Raw genomic sequence first — 22,846 nt, 5'->3', positions numbered from 1 at the left:
GGAGAGTCTGATGGTGCTATTTATTATGGTCAGTGTCAGGAAAGGGGGCTGAGGGAGGAGCTGGTGTGTTGAGCAACACAGTGTAAAAGGCGCATACACAGCTGCAGATAGTCCTTTTTCTGAGGAGGACATTAACCAATACAAGAAAATATCTGCCCACATTAGGAGAGGTTTCAGGGAAAACATAAATTTCTGGTTTCTAGCCAAAGCAGTTTTCTGTTGGGTGTAGATGAAATCAGGGGGTTATGCTGAATATATATCTGCAGCAACTGGATTTCCAATTTATGGATGGCTACTGGGAGCCACAAGTTCTCCAAGGTCTTCCCTGAAATGGTTTTTATGATAAATTCTAGCTACCAGGGAGGTGTGGAAGGAAGAGAGATTTGTAAAGTTCTTCAGTCTGCAGAGCAGTTGAAACCTCACTGGAGGCGAGAGCAGCTGAAAGGCCTAATTAAGCAACAGCAGGTAGCACAACAGCTCTTCTATTCCCGCTCCCATCTGCAGATGACAACTATGACGGGAGGTTGAGCATGGGAAGGCATATCCCTGCCATGGAGGTTGTGTAACACATCACAGCTGTGTGTGCAATACATAAGAATTGCTGTAACCATCCTTGTAAAACATTTCTATGAATGAACTGCCCACACTTTTGAAGTCCATTCTTTGACCCAAGCTTAGATAAGGTTGCTCTTTCAGGCTGATCCCAGAAGGGAGTTCTTATAGGCAAGGGTCAATAGTTATCTCTGATGATCCTTTAACTAAGTTTCTTCATTCTGTTTCTGTTTGTTTTTCATGAGACACTGCCAATAAGGTGCTGCTAGCTCTTTTCACGGCAGAGATGCTGCTGAAGATGTACAGCCTTGGTCTGCAGGCCTATTTTGTGTCCCTCTTCAACCGCTTTGACTGTTTCATCGTGTGTGGAGGAATCCTGGAAACGATTCTGGTTGAGACAAAGATCATGTCACCACTGGGCATTTCAGTGTTGAGATGTGTTCGGCTATTAAGAATATTTAAAATCACAAGGTACTTCTGTGCTTGTTTTGGAATTTAAGAGGGCTGCACACCATATATAGTTTAAAGTCAATCACATTGTAGCTTTTTCTTTTCTTTACTATTTTTTTTTTTTAACATTAATTGGGTAGTGAGAGTGATAGGTTGCTAGTTGTCATCTGAAGACCAGGGCAGGATGGGGAAGGCTGAACAGACTTGGTGTCCATGATATGAGTGGTAAGGACTTGGGGGTAGTTTGGTATAGGGTTCTGGAGACACTTGATACCATGCAGATTAACTAGAATCTGGGACAATAACATGAGCTCAGTTTGTGCTCTTAAGTTCAGTGCGAAAGACAAAGTGAAAACAAACCAGCAGATAGCCTTGTGACCTTTTTTGTTGCTTTTTGGTGACACTGAGGAGTCCATGCCAGCTCCAGCAGACACAACAGTGGCCTAAGTGGGAGATAGCATCAACACCAACAGCAATAGGCAAAAAATGTTGCCAACCCATTTCCTTCAGAGAAGTCCAGCAAGCAGCAGCAGCTCTACAAAGAAGACAGACTTTTCCACACTCCAGACTCCCTTGTTTTACCTTTACCTTCCTTCTCTCCCTCTACGAGAAGGCACAGTGGTACCTATTAAATAGTCCCTTCTTCCTTCCTCCAAAACACCAGTTTGGTATCACAGGAGTTTTTCAGCTTGAAGGGAGGTCATAAGAAAGGTCGGCTCCTGACTTACCCAGATCGGAGCTCTTGGAACAAATCTGCCCATGTGGTCACTCAAAGCAGCCCAGGGCCTGCCTTTTCCCATGTGGGCACCAGTCAGCACCTTACGAAAAGCTAAACTGAGGTGGTGAAAGAGTGAGTTTTCTGCAGGCTCAGCTATGAAAAAGTCACTAGAATTGCTATAAACTCCCTCAAAGGAAATCTCTGACAAACTTGAGATAGAAAACACAGAGCATGAGAAAAAAACAAGACCAGAACTGGAAAACAGTCAAGATGGCAGAGCTGTGAGGCAGAAATAACAACAGACTTGGACTCTTGCGTTGTACATTTGCCTTTAAAGCTTCTCTGAGCCTTCAGTCTCTGGCAGGGTGGATTGTTTTCAGGGTCAGATGGCAGAGACAGAAAATCAGTTTACAATCTCAGAGAAAGTGGCCAAAGCAAGCTTGCAACTACTAAAAGAGGGGAAGGAAAAAAAAAAAAAAGGCCTATTTAGACATGTAGTAATAGGTGAGCAAAAATGTTCCAGCTAATAAGAGTTTCCAGCAAAAGAAGCATCTTTGCCCTTTCAGAAATAGTGGGGATCTCTGGTCCAGGGACTGTTTTTCCTGGATCTTTGGGTCTAAAAGCTATCGTCACCAAGTCCCAGGCCTGGTTTCTGAGGGAACTAGTAGCTGTTTCAGGCATTGGGTAATCAGATACACCCAGGGCAACATACCAATAGCTATAAAAGCATAAGCTTCAACATAGCATCCTGGAGAGGTCATTGTTTTTTCAAGACATTTCTCCACTCCTACACAAAATATATAATCTTGCTAGGAGAATTAGCTAGAAGAAAGGCAAATGCTGAGAGAATATCATTAATACTTTAGGAAGCTTGATCTATTGGAATACTCAAATATTGCTAAAGCTTCTGGCAGAGATGTAATGTAGGAAACAGCCAGCAATAGGAGTAGTAATGCTTACCTTCACTCCATAGCAGATCTGAAATCCAGTTTTGCATGGAAGAAAATGTTACCTGGAATATGTCTTGTAATTTGTACAGGGGCCTATGTGTAAAGCACAGTCAGAGATGAGGAATAACTTGCAATGAATAATGTATTAATTGGATTTTTTCTTCTTTCCTGTTCCTAAAATATTGGCAAGTAGGTTGCAGTAGTCTCAAATTTATGTTTTTTAATTATTCATAATTTTCTCCATGATTTTTTGCCTCCGTGGGTGAAGTTCACACTCATGTGGAAGGCCTTAGCAGAAGCCTCCAAAGCAGTACTTCAGGCCCACTCATGTCTGACTGCAGGAGATAATATTCTGACATTACAGTAAAACTTACACTTTTGATGTTCTCCCGTAAATTATAATATTTTCTGTTATTCATTTAGCTTTAAACACAATGGCAATTTAGTGACATTGACATCATCAATACTAGTGGAAAATGCCACATGAGTGGAATGATAATACAGAAGGATACAGCCCTGGAAAGGTGGGAAGAACAGGAGGGATGTTTTGTGTGTATTCAGGAGCAGTGACGTGGACATACAGTGGAGATGGAAGTAGTGATCAGCACCTGTGTTAAAAAGGCACAAAGCAGGGAAACTGGTGAAAGTATGTCAGTAGGTAGCCTAATCTTCTTATATTTGTGCGGATTTTCCATGGTAAACACCAAGCGCAAACAAATTCTGGGTGCTTTCAGATGATACACTTCTAGGAAAAGCCCAAATACAACTCCCTAATATAAAAGAAACAAAGACACCATCAGATGAATAAAACATAATTTTAGAAACCACATTTAGAATTTCAAGAGCAAACATTTTTTCCAAGATTATAAATACTCTTTGAACCATTGTCTTGTACATTAGAGAGGCAGTCAATATAATCTATGTTTTGTTCTCCCTAATTTGTACAGTGCTGTGTGGAAAAAATTTCCTTTACTGAGAGAACACAAATAATTTTCTCTTTATACACAGTACTTTACTGCATTATAAATCCTTGTATTTAGTCCTTTATACTTTGAAGTCAACTTGTTTGCAACAGTATACTGAAAATTGATATTTTAAACCTAAATCCTGTCACTAGATATGTCACTGTTAACTGTAGGGAGGAGAGATGGGGCGCCTTTTTATGTACCTGCTTTCAAAATGGTTTTATATTGGATGAACAGTGTGGGAAGCTTTCCCACAATGAGGCTGCCAGCTGTTGCTACTGTTTTAAGCTCTGCATCTGTGATTGCCAGTATCATAAAGCCACAGTGGAAAGCAATGAAGAGGAGAGGGAAGAGAATTAAACACAGCATTAAGGTCTAACCCAGTTCTGCAATTGATTTCTATGTGAGATGTTGAACAATCCATTTAATATTTCTGCATCTTATTTCTCCCTTTTGAAACAGGGATCATAATCATGTCCTGCTCACTGGGGTTTTGCAGTGCCTCATTCACTGGCATCTTGGGAGATGCTAGGAAACACATTCATTTCCCTATAGGTCTGGGCAAGCATCAGTGCTTTTTTTTTTTTTACCTCCTATTGTATGCTGCCTGGTCCAAATTCTCCAATTCCACCCTGCAGTGCCATGAGATTTATTTTAAGTGTTTTTTTGTGGTTGTTTTTGTTTGTTTGTTTTGTTTGTTTAGTTTGTTTTGTTTCTTCTTTGTAGTATATTAACCAAAGACAACGGAGTGGTCAGAGACTTTTTCTTTGTCTGGACTTCTACTGTTCCTGACCTAAAGCCTTGTGTTTCATTGAATAACCCCAGATCTCACTTTGAGGGGGTGTTCAAGTTAGCTCTGCAACCGCATGATGTTGCACGTGGTAACCTCAGTTCAGGCTTCAAGAATGCTGAGATAAGACCATCCTTATTTCCACATCCTAGTCAAGTCAAGCCTTCCTTATCTTCTCCTTTTTTCTTTTCCTCTCTCTCTTTTTTTCTTCCCCTTATTGGTTTGTTTACTTTTCTAATGGTGCTGTATTTCTAGGTAGCACTCAGAGCACAGATAAAGCAGCACTAATCTTATCACCAGGTCATCTCAGTTAATTGCTTTAAAGTTTGAGAGTTACATAAGAAACTGAATCTCAGGTATTGAGCCATTTGTAAGAAATGCAGAGCTGATAAAAGTCTGTACAGTTGTGCTCTGAGATAGCAAGGCATTTAAGCTTTAAGTGAGTCATTGAGACTATTCAGATGTGTAACAGCTTTACTGTATGCCTCTTAAGGACACTGCTAGAAAGATCTAGAAAAATGTGTGTCCTGGCTGACATTGGAGGGCTTGAAGATATTCTGGTCCCCATCCATTTCTGGTTTAAGGATGCTAAATTCAGTCCAGTTTCATCAGAATTTGTTTTTCCCTTTTTCTGTGTTATTTTCCCTTCTTCCCCAAGTGTGAAGCTGTAAGCATAAACACAAACACAGTGAGCTGTTACATTGCACATTTAATACAGGCCTTTGGTGGCACTGAGCCCACAGCTTCCATGCCCGTACCTTTGCTCTGTAGTTTTACGTTGCTCATCTCTTTAACTGCAGCTGAACTTTAAAGCGCTCTTGTTTTCTCTGAAGTGCTGAACCTGGGCTGGAGGGAAACATCACGGTTCTCTCCGAAGTTCAGCTGTAGGAGATGAACTGGTTGCTGAACTTCAGAGGACATGGCAGTATCCCCTCTGCAGGTCAGATTGCTAACCTTTACAAAGTATTTGGGCCACTCAAACATTCCTGCAAGGGGACAAGGAAAACCTTCTTGCACTAACATTGTAAAAACACTATTTTAAGGGGGATTTTAAGAGACTTTGTCTCTACTGACTAAACTGTCCTCAGAAAAGACAGATCTGTATGTAAGAACTATCAGGCTTCCTCCAAGGAGTGGGAGAGCTAGATATGTCTGCCATCCTTCTTAAGTAGAGCTTATTTCTCTAAGGAAAATATGTCTAAAAAGTCAGTCTTTTAAGGACAGAAAGGTTCATTGTTGTGGGCTTTCGGAGAAGGGAGTGGAGGATATTGACCATGATAGGATCTCAAATCATGGTGGTCATAAGAGACAATGCTGGAAGGAAGACTTAGGGATCACAGGGAAGCATTACTGGCTTGTTGACCTTGTGCAAGCCACCAAAGCTTGCGAGTAATGTGCATTCAAAATCAGGTGACTGGAAGATGACACCTGATCTTAAACCTAGTCTGAAAGCTCTGTCATACTCAAAGCTCCCTATAATAAAAATGTTCTTGACATACTAAGCTGTAGGGTAAGAGTGGTTGAGCAGATGCAGGACTGAAGTGGAAGTTGCTCCATGGGTGATGTGTTGATTCTTCAGAAAAATTCCAGCATTTCTCCAACACATGGCTTCTGTGCTGCCTGGAGAAGAAAGCAAGCAAACAGAAATGTTGAAGTGGAGCATGCTACCAGTGTCTCTTTGAACCCTTAAGTGGGACCACAAGGGCAAGAAGATCATTTTCCTGTAGCATACATCAGCCTGGTCTGGGCACAAGCCTGAATAAACTGTGGGAGAGCAGGTCTTAGCCATATTCTTCTCTTTAATTGCAGCTGTTCCAAAGGCAGAAGTGTCAATTGTCTGTCATTTGTGTTAGGTCAAAGATCATTTTTTCCTTTTCTCAGGAGCTGGTCTAAGTGGGCTTCACCTTAGTCATATCCAATAAATTAATGCTAGTCCCAGAGAACAGAAGAAATATCTCTTGGTTTTGGTCATTGTGATCAGCTGGTACCTTGGTGTCCTGGGGATCCTGGAAATGTCTTGGCCAGCTGTCTTTGAATCTAGCTCTAAGCCCTTCCAAAATGTTCTGCAGCCTGCCTGAGAAAGTGTAAAGAGTTTGGTACCCAAAAAGCAGTGATGGTGTGCTCTTCCAACAGCAAAAGAAACTAAGGTCCTTAGGGATGTGGAGTCTTCCTTTAAGAGTCCATGTAAAACAAGCATTGCAGGATGTGAAGGACCTTTAGTATCTTCCTCATTCTTCTCAGTCCCGGAAAGCGTAGCAACCTCTATTTGTGAGTGAGTCCAAGTGCATACTCACACCAGATTTTGGACACGTTTGTATTTGCATCCAAACTGTTTCCCCATCTGCTCCTGCTAGTTATTACAGGCCATTCTCTGGAGTGAGGTATTCTGGCAAGCCATAACATCTGTGAGTGTTGTAATGAGGTTGGTTAGAATGTAACTCACTGAAGCAGCAAGAACTAATCACTGTATATTGATATAAGATTTGCAGAGACATAGATGGAGAGTGCTGCAATAATCTTCTGGGTGTGCGTATGGGGTGGGGGTGGAGGGAATTGTGCATGTACATGTGTGGTAGTAAAATTACTCATTAGCTGTGGTAGGTCTCATTATCTTAGGGAAGCACATCAATGATTCACTGCTTAACAGGGTGTTTGGAAATGCCTGCTTATACACAGAAGGCAGCCTGAACCAATATCCTGTGCAGGCCATGAGCACCTGTCTTGGAGTCAAGAATTTTTAACTGCCTCTATTTTCTCTACCAGGTATTGGAACTCCCTGAGCAACCTTGTGGCTTCACTCCTGAATTCAGTTCGCTCCATTGCTTCCCTGTTGCTGCTCCTCTTCCTCTTCATTATCATCTTCTCCCTCCTGGGGATGCAGCTCTTTGGGGGCAAGTTTAACTTTGACGAAATGCAGACCAGGAGGAGTACATTTGACAACTTCCCCCAGTCCCTCCTCACTGTATTTCAGGTAAGAGCATAAGTAGCGCAGATGGAACCAAGACACTGTGATTACACGGAGAGACACAGACCAGGTCCTGCACCATTCCTCTGCCACCTGGCAGTCCCTGAGACTGTACACCATGCTAATAGCTCTGGGAGCATGGCACCACTCTGTGTTGCCAAGACAGGGATATTCCCTCCCAAAGTGGGGAAATAAGCTAAAGCCCTTGAGTAACAAGGCCACCAGGGCTTATCAGGGTCATACAAGAGAATGGCCATTGCCATGTTCCAGGACATTGCCAGCATGCCAAATCCCAACCCTTCATCTCCCACAGTTCTGGGCAACAAATATCTGCTCACTGCACCAGAGAAAAAATCAAACAGCAGTTAAACTGACTGTAGTTTTAAGAGTGATCAGCCAAGAGCATCAGGTTCACGATTTCACGTTCAAGGTGAAAGGAAGTGTCAGGCTGTGCTGTGTGCTGTCCTCAAAGCTGTAGGTTGCACAGCTTGTCCAAAACAACAGACACGTGGGAGGGAAGTGCCTGGGAGAGGTGGGAAGACTTAAACAAAGATGTCTTGGAGAGCCATTTGGCTTCAACCATCAGTCTTCAAGGGAGCATCTCTGCTTTTTTTTTTTTTTTTAAAACACTTTGGGTGCCCTTTATACATTCTCTCTTTTTGTTTTTAATTTGTGGAATGGATACAGCCAGAGCCTCCAAACATCTTGGGGGAGGGGGTGATCTCTAGGATAGTAGATATCTTTGTGTTAATGGGGTTTTCAAATTCTCTGTGTGGTCTAACACTGTGTCCCTTATTGGTGGGAATGTGTCATTTAGATCCTGACTGGGGAGGACTGGAATTCGGTGATGTATGATGGGATCATGGCTTATGGCGGCCCCTCTTTTCCAGGAATGTTGGTCTGTATTTACTTCATCATCCTCTTCATCTGTGGAAACTGTATCCTTTGATGCTACTCTTTTCTCCAAGTGGGGCTGAATTTAAAGTCACCCTTTACTATTTTGTTGTATTAGAAAATAATGAATTTCATGCCTTACATCTTTACCTTTTCCCTAGCTCTGGATTTTGGCTTTGCACTACGAAATGTTAAACAAGTTTGTTTAATTTTAGCTAGTGCTAAGTCTTCAGGCATATAAACAGTTGTAAGAGCCAACTACGTGCCAGTTCTGTACACCAGCTTTTATTTAGTATCTTTACGTGTTTAGTGCTTTTATTTTTTATTCCCCTTAATTCACTTGTAGGTCTTTCTTTCCTGCCTTCCTCATAAACTAATCTCTCTGTCTACCTGCAGTTCTTACTATGTATTTTTGCTTTAATTGCCATTTCAATAACATATTCCATGTGCTTTTACCCAAGCCGTTTGTGGAATAAAAATATGTATAATCTACAATATGCTATATACAAATGCTGTAATAGGAGTAACATATGTTTGACATAATAGATTTATGTGAGATCATATATTAACTCATGTATAAACGAACAGGAACCATGTTCCATTTCACTTACCACAATCTGTGTGTTCTTCAAACAGAAAATCGTGTACTCTTTTGTCTACCAGCCTGAAATGATATTAAGTAACTTCAGTTCTCTCTGGCTTCAAGGTGAAGTGAGGGCACTGTACATAACCCAGAGGTACAAAGCACATTGCATGATTAGACTATGAGTTTCCTTTCATAGGAATTTGCGTATAACATAGTGCTATGGTTCTGTTCCATATCTGTTTGCTCCAAATTTGTTCACGGTTAGATTCTGTTTCCCGAACAAATAGCCCTCCTGTGTCAGAGGTGACATCTCTTTTTATACCAAGTCTTCTATAAAGCCAGCTTGTAGTCTCAGCCCAGCTCTTCTGGCCTCTGCTCATAATTCAGATCTCTCAAACCCCGTTATGTGACATTTTGGTTGACCTGCATGCCCTCTCTTCAAAGTGAGATGGTGCAATTCCACTTATCTGAAGGTCAAGGGAGGCAGTCTGCCTGACAGCTTAAAAAAGCTATAATTTGGATCACCTTATGAACTACAGGGGAAAATGTGAGCCAGCTTCACATGCTGGCTGGCTTTGTAGCCATTAGACCTTGGAGCTCAGTGAGGGCAGTGGCTATAATTCCAAGCTAAGCCTTAAACTGGAGGTTACTTAGAAGTTATCATGGTGTAATAAGACCCACTCTGAAGAAATGTATAAAAGAATCTGGTGTTCAGATTTGTAACATGAGATCTGAACAATGACTGGCATGTCAAGAAAGCAGTTGATTGCTTACCCTTCAGCTTCATGTGCTTGGCTGGTTTATAATGGGGCTCCCATACATGGGCTCTCTGCTAGGAGATGACAGATTTGTCAGCTCAACACTTTGCTACTCAACTCAAATGAATTTCTTTTGATCCCCTCAGAAACGCTATCCTTACCGTTCTTGAAGCCTACCAATGTCTGTGGGAAAGGCTCTAATGAGGTTGTTCAACTCAAATATGTAGTCCAAAATTGGAAAACCCAGGTGTCTAATGGTATGAGGCTCTTGAATGTGCATGCTTTAATAAAAAAAAAAAAAACTCAGCCTTCAAAGATGGAAAGCATCTAGAGCTCCCCTTATCCTCAGTGGGATTGGTTGCACAAAGCAGGGCTCTTTGGGGAAACCGAAAACTGAAATGTAAGTGCTTAAGTCTGGATCTTGGATCTTTTCTATCAGTCATTCTGTTGTAAAATTTTGGAAACCCCACATAGTGTGTTAGACATTTGGTTGGAAGGTGTAGGTTTGTGCATGCTCAATATGTGCGCTCTGAACATTTGTGTGAATTGAAAGTTTGGAAAAGCGAAGAGCTCTGATGACAAGTTGCTAAAAAAAAATCAATTAAGACACCTTTGGTATAATGTTGTTCTGCAGTTTTTCAAAGCCTGTTTTCTTTAAGTAGCACACAGATATCCTGCTGAATGTATTTTTGGCTATTGCTGTGGACAACCTTGCTGATGCCGAGAGTTTAACATCTGCACAGAAAGAGGAGGAAGAAGAAAAAGAAAGGAAAAAATTAGCTAGGTAAATCCATATGCATACATCTATCTACATTCATATACATGCATTTGTACATGTGTATATATATACACACATATTATGCACATATATATGTGCAAGTATCTACATATATGTAATATGTATAACCTTTCTGTGAGTGTATATAGATTATATATATATATGATTAATATAACTATGTATAGAATTATGTTGTGTTTTTTTTTTTTAAGTAAAAGAATTCAAACTAAAAGACAAGATGTTGTCAGCAATTGGGAATCTCCACAGTTGCAAAGATGTGAGCAGAGAAAAGAAAGGCTGGGTGACTGATGAGATTTCAGGGCATCAGTGGATAATGAGTGTGAAGTGGTTTCAGTGTGACAATCCCATTTGAATCTTCTTCTTGCCTTTTGATTGCTCAGAACCACAAGGCGTATTTTCAGATTCCCATGACACAGGATTCAGAGGCTTCCTTCTCTTTTGATGCCACAGGCTAGCAAAGGACTCTGGCCAGTTCTATTAGTGTTTCTGCACTCTTAGGAGACATGAGCTTGGTGTAGATCTTCTCTGTCATTCTCTGTTCTCCACAGTGGGGGAGCTTCTCCTTACTGGTTATTTCTCCTCACTTTCTTCCAGGCTGCTTGGAGGGGTTCTCTTGTGCAGATCTTTCTTCTCTGTCCTGCACACCAGTCAGGAAGGTTTTCTTCCCTCTGGAAATGCAGTGACGGGCAAAACTTTGCAGGCAACCTAGTGGAAGTCCACAAGAGAGGGCTTGAAAATGTTTCATGCCATTGTTCCTGGATGAAAGAAGAAGATACCTAGTCATAGACCTAGAGTGTGCATATACACAAACACACAGGCACTTACTTCCACAGATGCATGCACGCACGTACACACACGTATACACACACCATCAAGAAAGTTATAAAATAAATGAAATTAGAGCAGTCTCTGCCTTTGCCTACAGATGAGGACAAGGTGGGGCCACTAATATATAAGCTGGACTCAGAATGGAGGTGCCAGCCAGCTGATCATTTTCATGGTGTGTGCTGTACTACATGAAGTTCCTGAAAGGGAAACAGCTTTTCACCTTTGTAACTGTTTGCTTTTTATCTTGTCAAATTGTTAGGACTGCTAGTCCTGAAAAGAAACAGGAGATAGAAAAAACAGCTGTGGAGGAGGAGACAAAGGAGGAGAAAATTGAGCTGAAATCAATCACTGCTGATGGAGAATCCCCGCCTGCTACTAAGGTCTGCTGCCAGCCACCACTCTTTATGCAGCGATGGCATGAACAGCTTGGGTTTCTGAGGGAATGAAAACTCTGCCTTGTCTGATAAAGGCTTTTTCTCTTCTTCTGTTTCTGTTAGATCAACATGGATGATTATCAGCCCAATGAAAATGAAGAAAAGAGCCCATATCCCACAACAGAAGCACCAGGTATCTCTCAGTTTTCTCTTATTCTCGATTCAAAGAATTGAAGCTCCAGTTGCTAGTGCTTATATAACCTAACTGTGGTAACAAGCACGCTGAACATGCAATGCCTTCATGATGGGAGAAGATGATGCACTTGGAATCATAGAAAGGTTTGGGTGGAAGGGACCTTTAAAGACAGACTATCTAATTCCATCCCCACCACCATGGGCAGGGACACCTCCCACTAGACCAGGTTGCCCACAGCCCACCCTACCTGGCTGTGTATACTTCCATGGAGGGTATATCAACAACTTCTCTATGCAACCTGTTCCAGTGCCTCACCACCCTCTGAGTGAAGAATTTCTTGTGAATAACTAATCTTAATCTACCCTCTTTTAGTCTAAAACCATTCCCCCTTGCCCTATCACTACACTCTCTGACAAAGTCCCTCCCCAGCTTTCCTGCTGGCCCCCTTTAGGTAATAGAAGGCTGCTGTAAGGTCTCCCTGGAGCCTTCTCTTCTGCAGGCTGAATAACCCCAACCCCCTCAGCCTGTGTTAATAGGAGAGGTGCTTCAGCCTTCTGATCATCCTTACGGCCCTCCTCTGAACCTGCACCAACAGGTCCGTGTCCTTCTAGTGCTGGGGGTCCTAGACCTCAATGCAGTACTCCAGGTAGGGTCTCATAAGAGTAGAGTAGAGGGGGAGAATTGCCTCCCTCACCCTGCTAGCTACACTTCACTTGCCCACATTTCCTTCAGAATCCCTGTAGTGATTAGTTGTACTTGATTCGATTCTCTGTTCATCACACATTACACGACTACAACTGTATTTTCAGTCTACTTTTTCATTACTCTGAGGTCAGGGAAGACCCACAACAGATGCTTATGAAGGGAAAAGTGCTGATTGCCTTTTTGCACTTTTTTAATTAAAAAGGACAGTGTGGCTATTAATATAATTCAAAGGCATAAGCTCTTAGCCTAAAGTTGGAAAAAAATGAGCTAGAGCATTAGACTAGTTTTCAATTCAGTTGGACCTAATTAACTTTGTTCTCAAATGCTTTTAAAAAATGATTGAAGCAATCTCAGAACATGGAACAGTTTTTCTCTGAGAATTTTTGAAGTCTGTGTCTTTAAAATAGTGGGTAGGGGTGGAGCAGAGGAATTACAAACTAGTTAGTTCAACTTCCATCCTTGGAAAAGTGTTGGAACAAATGATTAAACAAGCTATAAGACTGCAAGATAAGAAGAGTAGCAGGAACATGGATTTGCCAAGAACAAATCACATCAAACCACTTTCTTCTGTGAGGGGCTGAAAAAACTTGAAGACAGGAGAGAAGTAGATATCATATGCTTTAACTTTGCTAAGGCTTCTGACTGTCTTCTGTAACATTTTCATAAACCAGCAAGGAAAGCATGACTTAGGTGATTGAGAGAGAAATTGGTCAAACCCTTTATGTGGAGATTAGTGATGGCACAAGAGAGGTACTATGGCTCAAAGGCCTGCCCTGAGTTCAGTTCAGTTCAATGTTAATGACCTGAGTGATTGAAGAGGAAATATGCCTATTGCATTTGCAGATGACATGAAGCTAGGAGGGATAGGAAGCATGCTGGAGGACAGCATTAGAATTCAAAGAGCTGCTGAGGAACTGGATAAATGGTCTAAATAAAATGAAAGCACTAGGATCTACGTAGGCCGGAATAAATAATTCAAAAATAAAGGATCTTAGGTGATATTAGTAAGGTAACAGTGCTTGAGAAGAATCTAAATCCTGTGATCACAAGCTCAACAGGAGTCAAGAACATTTTGCTGCCTTTCAAAAGGCAAACAAGTATTGAGATTATAAGCAGTGAAAACAAGACTCTTTACTCCGTTTATGGATTTCTTCTAACAGGCCAATGAAAGCTAACCAGAGCAAAACAATTCTTTTTCTGTTAGCAATTGGTAAGATCTCAACTGAGATTCTGTGTTTTATTTTGGGTGCTCTACCTAAGAGAATCATAGAATGGCTCAGGTTGGAAGGGACCTTAAAGATCATCTAGTTCCAACTCCCCTGCTATAGTCAGGGACACCACCCACTAGATTAGTTTGCTCAGGGCCTCATCTAACCTGGTCTTGAACACCTCCAGGGACAGAGCATCCACAGCCTCTCTGGGCAACCTGTTCCAGTGCCTCACCACCCTCTGAGTGAAGAATTTCCTCTTAAAGAGAAGTGGGGCTGGATTGGAAAGAGTCTAACAGGTCATGGTGAATGCAATGCAGGAAGGAAACAGGAACTAAGATTGAAAGAACTGTGCTTGTTTGAGTTATGAAAGACAAGAGTAACATTTTCAAATGCATAAAAGGTTGTTAGAGGCAGGAGGGAATTTATCTCCATCTCCATTGTGAATAAGAGAAGTAACAGATTCACACCTGGCAAGGATTTTCTAATAGTGAAGACTAGAAAAGATTGTGAAGAAGGTTGTGGAAACCCTGCATGTTAAGAACAGGTCAGAAAAGTCAAAAAATCTGCCAGAAAAGGCTTGAATATAATAGTAAGTTGATCCTAGCTTGGAAGAAGCATGAACTGGAGAGCCTTTTGTTGTCCTTTCCTGCTCTGCCCTTCTTCATTTCTATGATAATGTAACAGGCTGTAATAGGTAATAAATCACATTCTCTTCTATTGTGTGATTCCTAATAAATGTCTGTTAATAGGTCGATGTGACAGAGTAAAAAAAAAGACACAATAGTTCACTTTAAATAGATGGACAAGAGTTTCAGGAAGGCAAAAAGGAAAACTTCATTGAATTTGATTTTCAGTACAAAAGATCTGTGCATTTGCTATACTTGTATTGATCCATATTTGTAGCCTATTAATCAGTAACAGACTGTTTCCAATACCATGCAGTACAGTTTTAGCAGTTCCTGAAGCAGATCACTTTGTTTTTAATCTTCCAAGCACCTCTGTAGGCACAGGGCACTTACTGCACACCCATCCGCAGTTGCTCATGTGTTCTGGGGAGTCTTTAGTCACAAGCATAAATTAAAACAGGCAGAGGTAGTTCTGTTTCTGTTTTTCAGCTAGCTTGGATTTGCAGACCGTTATATTTTTTCTAGTGAAGATACACCCACCTGTATAGCAAATTTAAGCCTACTGATAATAGAATTATGTTTTAGTTACCTTCTGTAGACAGCTTAGAAATAGCCTAGCATGACAAAAGCTGTATCTACATTTTTGTCTATTTGACAAAAGCTATATCTACAATTCATGTCATGGATGTTTTATCTGCAGCCATGTGTAGGATTAGAAGGCAGAAAATTAAGTAAAGACATTTTAAAACTCCTGCCTTGGAGTACCAATCCTTGGACTGGCATATTTTTGAACAGAACCTGACATTTGAATGGATGCTCCTGTCTCCTAAAGCATTATCAATGCAAAGGGACAGCATCTTGGTAGTTTGCCTTTTTGTAATGCCATTTCTAAACAGGCCCCCATGGTTGTTCCCAGAATTGTTTTTCTACTCTTTGTGAAGAGTGAAGTTACTTTTTCTCTTTTCCAAGCTGGAAAGAGAACTCTGAAACCCCCTTTTTTTTTTTTTTTTCACTGAAAAGAGTCTCTACTGGCTCACACAATTGTCTGACCACTTCTTTCAGAGTTCACGGAAGTTACCACAAGGCTCAGATGGAGTAAAGTTTTGTAAATCACTTGTTAGAAACTATTTAGAATAGTCATCTACTCCATTCTGCAGTATGAAGCTCAGAAACACCAAGGCCCTCTCAGAGCTGGTATGGCACGTCACATCTGTCTTGCATAGTCAGTTCTGGGGAACCAAGCTCTAAGGGTTTCCCTGGCATTAGCAAGCAAGAATTTCCCAATCCCCAATGTCCCTTCATCAGCTCCCTTGTGGCTGCAGACCAGCCCAGAATCCTTCTGCTGATTGCTGTGCAGCCACATGCAGCCCACCTGAAAAACCTGTTTTTTCTAGGGAAAACCTGTTTTCTGCCCGTTTCCCACATGTGGATCCATTTCAACTGTTGTTGGAGGGAAACATCTCATTGCTTCTTAGATGCAGTCAGCAGGTTCTACCCATTTTCAGAATATGATTTAACCTTCCCATGGCTGTGTATTATTCCATCCTCTGAAAACATCCTTCAAGCTAACCCAATGTACAGAAACAACTAAAAAGGTTGATTTATTTGTTTTCCCTTTATTCTCAGAATCTACCCCCCTCTGTTTCTGATTAGTTTCTATTGCCTCAACCAGAGTTTTCTCAATAACCCCTTCTGACTGTATTTGCTGCATGGTGTAGCTCTTAACCCCCAGAATACACTGTGTACTTGCAGCTCATCTGTTCACCTAGCCACTTTGCTGGAGGGAGGGACTAGTTCTTCCAGAGATTTGTGTACACTAGAAGGATTATTATGATGACATGTTTATTATAAGAAGACAGGGAGCAAGTCTTGCAGTCTGGTACAGAAACAGACAAAGAATTCAGAATGTCAGATGAAGGTAAAAGCTTGGGATGATTCATGGAAGCTTGAAGCAAAGCAATGTCCTTGCCCAAGAGTTCTGGTCTTTGTATAGTAAAATGAAAAAAAATCCTCACCATTGAATATATCACTGATGCTACACTATAGCTTGTTTGTTCTTCACAACCAAAGGATGTAACTGTTCTAATGAAGTATAACTCAAGATGACAGACCCAGATTTAAATTTCCTTGAACTTCAGGAGAGTTCAAAACTAGAACTGAACTTGGCAGCTCTCAGTCATGTTTCTTCATGATTCCATGGGAGGCTTGAATAGAAAAGTCAAATTTAAACACTAATATACCTTAGGTATAGAAAAAAGAGAAAAATGTAAGATTGCAGATAATGAGTTCCCCAGCCAACATGGGAATACTGTGTTGACCTTTGCTTGTATGAATGCCGGCAACTGTGCAGCATGCTGTTTCTTTATACTGGTAGATAGTTTAGGCAGTGACCTGAGCTGAAACTGTAATCATGTTATCCTTTCTGTATTTGACCCTTAGTTTTTCCTTTTTTATGTGCCCTAGACCCTACTTTATATGAAAAACATTTAGAACATTATTCTTGCTCCAAAGCTGAGGAACTGAATGTGTTTTCCAGTCTGAAGCTAGGTGGCTGTTATAATCATTAATATATTTCTTGCACTGTGACAGACATTAGAAAAAGGGGAGAGAAGCAATGTTCCTTATGGTCTTCACCATGCTGATCCTTCTGCTAAGAGTCCATTTTCCTGACATGTTGTTTCATACCCATTTGAAAGTGTTTAAAAAGAACAACACTATGAGAAAAAACCTTCTTTGAGAAAGAGTGATCTTATAATGAAGGACAGAACTGGGACTCAGAACACTAGTCTTTTAAGTGAAAGCTCTCAAACGTCCTACATGGTCATGAACATAAGTATTCCAGACTGTTAAAGGAAAAGAATGTGCTTACCTCAGTCCTTGTCAGACCACTTCGAAATCTATAGATAAGAGGTGCAAATGCAAAGTGCTGTAATATTATATATAAATGTAAGCATTAACACCATTTTTTCAAGTACTATGCACAAAAGTACTTCTGAAAGAATGAAGTCTGTAGGGGTATTATGAAGTGTTTTACAACATGAAATGGAGCTGTTAAAAAATAGACCTGCTTAGAAAGTCCAAACTTGATGTGCCAGATCAAACATTTGTTCAAAGATCTATCAAGTGAATTTGAGCTGAGCTTTTGGTACTAGAAGTGTAAAGAAAGAATCCTATTTGCATGCAATAATGACATGCATTGAAAAGGCCACTTTTCTCCTGTCTCTGACATCTAGATTGGGATCTGTGTTGATAGGCGAATCAGTATCTTTCTGATGCATCCATTACCAGATCCAGTACCATATCCAATCCTAAAGGAATAGGTTCTTCATGCAATTTATCTCACTTCATGGAGTTAAGATAAACCTTTTTAACTAGTGTTTCCGCCTTTGCTTTGGCTGGAAGATGAATCAGTTATATCTTACCTGTCAGGCAACCTTCTTAAAATATTTCTTCCTGTCTTGCTAATTAAGTGAGAGGATTGTGAACTTCAAAATATCAAAATCCTACCATATCATTTACAAAACAGCATCTGATTTCAGCAGGTGGAAGAAATCCTCAAAGGTGGAAGGTTCTCTTTCACAGACCACTCAGCTTCCATCTCTACATTTTCTTCCTTGAGGGTACTCAGTGATGTGGCAATGGCTTCGTGAAGAGCTCTTACACAGAGGAGAAAGATAGGTCCTGATAAGCTGGAGAAAAGGTCTGAAGAAAATAAGATGCAGTTCAATAAGGATGAGGTCAAAGTGCCACTCTTGGGAATAGTCAGCAGCACAAATGCAGGGGGGAGTAGCAGGCTAGGCAACCATTCTGTGGTACAGAATCTGTGGTTCGTGCAAATCAAAAACTGATGGCAAATTAATACAAGAGTGTGAAGAAAAGAAGTGTGCATGAAAAGCATTTAAACATGAAAATAATATTATAAGAAGTAATTAACTCTCCTTTGCACCGGTAGGACCTCAACTGCAGGTTAATCCTACAGACAATACAAAGGAAAGTAGAGACAATGATCAGAGATCTAGAGAACAAAGCACCTCAGGAAAGATTTGTTTTTGTCTAGGAACGGGAATGCCTGGCAGAAACATAGTAATGGTCCTCAAATATGTAAAAGCCTTCTGCAAGAGGAAGGGAATTATCTCTTTTTCTGTGTCCATGGAAAATAATACAACAGATAATGGATTTAGACTACAGCAAGAAAGATTAAAGTTAGTCATTAGGGGAAGCTATTTTTGCAGAAGGGACAGTGAAGCATCTGAGGATATTGTGGATTTATCAGCATTGATGGTTTTGCAAACAGACTGGATCTATATTTGCCAGGATGGACGCTGGCAAATGGGCAGTGGATGGTGCCTTGGAGAAGGGAAGTGGACAAGGAACCACAGGCTTTCATTATCTTATTTTGGTGATTCTAAGTTTCTAGCTCTAGTTCCAACAGAAACAAATGCCACAGTACTCCATAAGGGGTAGTATTATGCATAAATTTAAAAAAAAAAAAGTATGAAATAAAAAATAAAAATGTTTCTTGCAGCAGAGGAAGATGAGGAAGAACCTGAGATGCCTGTTGGCCCTCGACCTCGCCCAATGTCTGAACTGCACCTCAAGGAAAAAGCTGTGCCCATGCCAGATGCCAGCGCTTTCTTCATCTTCAGTCCTAACAACAGGTATTTAAGAGGCTGCTCAGCTGCAAAAAGGAGGAGAAGAGCAGGTCCCCCTTTCACAGTGGTCCCCAGAGGTTGTATTGTGCAAAGCTCCCTTCCAACAGTTAATACCAGAGACCACCTTTGACCACTCTGTCTTTCACCCTGGCATAAAATCTCCACATAAGCACAAATGTAGGAAGCACTCTGACAGCATTAAGTGGGGGAGTACAGGGCACCTGCAATCTGATTGAAGACACAAATCTTCAAAACTTTGGAAATAACAAACTCAGAGGCAAGTCAGTAATTGGAACTACCCAACAAATTCAGGTCCAAACTGCAAGCAAGCCATCATGCAGTCAGTCAAGCATGAAGTTGGAGCTTCTTGTCCTAACATCCTCTAAAAAAATACTCCCAGTAAGGAGTTCCTGTCTTTCTGCTTATTCCCACTGACCAAGAACAAGCATGCAAGAAAAGGAATGAGGAGGATAAGAGCCCATAGCTCTGAGGGGAGGCTGAGGAGAATTATTTTTCTCTCAAACTCTTCCCTCAGGCTCCCCCATGCAGTGTGGCTTCACATTACCCCACCTCTCTTTCCAATACCAGTGTGTGAGACCAGTACCATGAGTGGAGGGTGAGCAGGACCCACAAGGGAATATATCTTTCTAAGGGTTCAGAAATTATCTCACTGCTCAGTGGTCTGTAGAGCGTTATGTATCCCAGTGTCTCCCTTGGGGACTTTGCCTCCAAAGAGTCTCAAAGTAAGGCAGAGCCGTAAAAGCACAACAGAATTCAGAGCCTGTCTTCCCACAGCAGGGTTTGTGCCACTCCTCCTTGGTATGTGCAACCGGGAGAGCCTGATGATGACTGGGACTCATGGACTCTAATGTCAGCTTTGCCACCCACCCACTGTTGCTTGTTGGAAAAGTAAATTAACCTCTGCAATCATCTGTAAAATTGCTATAATAGGGGCTTGGAGGCTTAACAGCCAAAAGTAGAGCTAAATGGATTAATGAAGTGCCTCTAGAATTATGTAGGTTATGAAGTTTAACTCCTCGTATCCTGCTATCATTTATGGAAGGCACATATCAAAACCACGCACCAAGCGTGAGTCCTATGGGCAGCCCTGGTGCATCACAGCATGGCACAGCGAGCCAAGGCTGCCCAGCACCTAGCAGGGCAAAGCAGAGCTGCCTGGGCCATTGCTCTCCCAGCCTATGGGGCAGAGAGAAGCTGCTCTGCAGAGCAATCCTCCAGGGCCAGCCTTGTCAGCAAAAGAGGAAGAGGGGGATGTTTCCCAGGTTTTGCTGTTCTCTGAGAGATAAAGTTATGCCTCTCCTCTCTCTTTCAGGTTTCGTGTCCACTGCCATCGAATCGTTAATGATAACATTTTCACCAACCTGATCCTATTTTTCATCTTGCTCAGCAGCATCTCCCTGGCAGCTGAGGACCCCGTCCGACACCTCTCCTTTAGGAACCAAGTATGCTTACCATACTCCTTCCCTCACTGTGTATTAGAGGTGTGGTACAAGCAGATCATGAGTCGTAGCCAGGAAAGGCAGAAAATACCACATCAGAGTCTTTGGGAGTGATTCTCTGCCCTGATTTGTACCTTTTGTACACTGTGTGTAAAATCATTGGTTTTTGCAGGGAACATGAATCAGCACAGAATTTGGCCTCTAGTTCATTTCAGAAGTGTCTCTTAGGGGTAGAAGGACAGAACTGAAGCAAAATTATTGCTCCCTGGAATTTAAGGCATTAAAAATGGGCTGTAGAAACATTGATTGGGGTTCAGATAATTCAAATTCGGGGGATTTGCAAGTTCCCTTTGGAATGTTTGCTCTCCTGCCACTTTTTTGCTTGTCTGTTTTCTTATTATTTTTTTCTTTCTTTTGAGTTAAAAAGCCCAAGGCCTGATTTTCTCTTTGTTCACCCTGGTTGTGAATCAGGAGTACAATTCTTGAGTTTGATGCAGTCCCTTTGGGGGAAATTTGTGTTGTCAAGTTTAGAATCAGGCTGCTTGAGTGCAACCTGCAAAGCTATCACTGAGTTTGAGATAATCCTCAGAAAATATGCTGTGCTCCTCTCCTTGCCAGGCTGCAGGAAGAAGAGGAAGGCATTCAGCACAGAGATACATTCTCACCTTCTTTCCTGACCATTCGTATTAGCCTTTTGAAATGTTCAGTACTTAACTTTGCCAGAGGTGGTTTCCATTTATCTGGGGTCATACAGAAATCAGAACTGTCAGCAGTCATGTATGAGACTTCTGACCTCTGCTGTCTGCAGTGGCATTTTGGTGCCTTTAAGCTGGAGGAGCTTTCTAGACATAAACAGTGGGCCATTTATTTAGTTATTAATATTAAAACTTTAATTTAATGCTCATTTTTCCACCTAACAGAAGAATTCCGGCCTGAGCATTCATTTAAATGCACATGTGCATGCAGAGAAGGTGTTAATGGAAGCTGATTCCTGAACATATCTCAGTGTTGCTTTGCATTTTGTCCTGAAGAAGGGTGCTAAGTAATAGTCAAACGTGTGTCTAATGATCCACTTGTGCATGGCTGACTGTGCCCATCATGTAGGGCTAAATGTATGTCAATATGTATTAGCCCTGCAGAATGATGTCAGCTGGCATATGGGCTTCTGCCATTCCACAGATTCTGCTGCACAATCTATAGCAGAGATATTTAAATGAGAAAAAAAAAATAGTAGTGAAAGATATTTGTCCTGGATAAAAGAGCTGAAGGTTTGGTGCAAAGTGTTGTGTCGTGTATTTGAACCCACTGATGTTGCATGAAAATCTGTGTTTAATTTTTGCAGGTACAGGTGTTTAAAATGTATCATGCAAGGGGACACTGACAAGATGTTTGTGTTGTAAATGTTGTCTGCCTTTACACTTTAACAGTAGAACAGTAAGATTGTGTCCTGCTCTGTGCCTGGGAGGGAAAGAAAGCAAACTGAAGGCAAACACAGTGCCTCACCCTCACGCTGGGATAACATAATTAGGCGTTCACCTTTTGCAGACCTGTACTGCTGTTGATGCAAACTGTCCCAGAGCAGGAAGACAGGAATGGAGAGAACCTCCTCCAGCAAGGGCTAGCAAAGAGGCTTGGATACTGCATCTGTCCTGGGGTGGGCTGGTGGCTGCATCTTTCCCGTGTCACACAGGGCTCAGGCAGCAAGTCTGTGGAAGTGCCTCTCCAGTCTGATCAAACAGCCTTCAAATCCCAAGCAAGGCATAAAACTTTATGGGCCCGCAATATTCTCCTGTTTGCATCCTGGCAAGGTGCTCTTTCATTTTAATATATTCTGGATTAAATATATATTTAGGTAATAATAAGTATGCCTGCTGGTAAATGGTACCACCTGCACAGGTGAGAAGTGATCATTGCCATTAGGCGTGATTTCATCTATATGGAATGTCTTTACTAGCTGCAGCTTTGGGGCCAGATTCACCAATATGCCCTAGCTGCTTTGCAGTGCTCTGGTGATGTAAAGCAGCTGCAGGCCCAGCTTAATCATCCACTTTAATCAAGTTTATGGCTGCTTTATGTCAGTGGAGTCATGCAAAGCAGCCTTAGAGTACCCATGAATTTGGCACATACATTATAAAATTATTCCATTGATATAATAACCAAATGTCAGGACCTAGAAGGCAGCAATGCAAGGGGATATTTCCAGCTATAATGTGTGGGAATTAATATAGAATGCAACTGAGGTCTGTCCATCCTTGAAATGGCCCTTTTTTAATCTGCAAAAAATTACAGACCCTAAGCCGTCCTCGAAGAAGAGAAAACAACTTCTGTGTAAGTCTTGGGGTCAAAAATCCAGCAGTAACCTGAGGG

General features: G+C 41.5%; 1 protein-coding gene across 49 annotated transcripts in view; it reads left to right on the top strand.

Annotated features, from left to right (window-relative positions):
• The window catches only part of CACNA1C (calcium voltage-gated channel subunit alpha1 C), a 475,965-nt gene that overhangs the window by 367,559 nt on the left and 85,560 nt on the right, over window positions 1–22,846 (top strand). For all 49 annotated transcript variants that reach the window (XM_068660882.1, XM_068660757.1, XM_068660872.1 and 46 more), the window contains 8 exons: window positions 798–1,023; window positions 7,189–7,396; window positions 8,208–8,328; window positions 10,298–10,412; window positions 11,515–11,635; window positions 11,753–11,822; window positions 18,893–19,025; window positions 20,353–20,482. In XM_068660882.1, the coding sequence (XP_068516983.1) occupies window positions 798–1,023; window positions 7,189–7,396; window positions 8,208–8,328; window positions 10,298–10,412; window positions 11,515–11,635; window positions 11,753–11,822; window positions 18,893–19,025; window positions 20,353–20,482 (1,124 nt within the window). The remainder of the gene's footprint in view (window positions 1–797; window positions 1,024–7,188; window positions 7,397–8,207; window positions 8,329–10,297; window positions 10,413–11,514; window positions 11,636–11,752; window positions 11,823–18,892; window positions 19,026–20,352; window positions 20,483–22,846) is intronic.

This window comes from Anas acuta, chromosome 1 (genome assembly GCF_963932015.1).
Source record: "Anas acuta chromosome 1, bAnaAcu1.1, whole genome shotgun sequence".
Classification (NCBI taxonomy): domain Eukaryota; kingdom Metazoa; phylum Chordata; class Aves; order Anseriformes; family Anatidae; genus Anas; species Anas acuta.
This window is presented reverse-complemented; position numbering and strand designations above follow the sequence as displayed.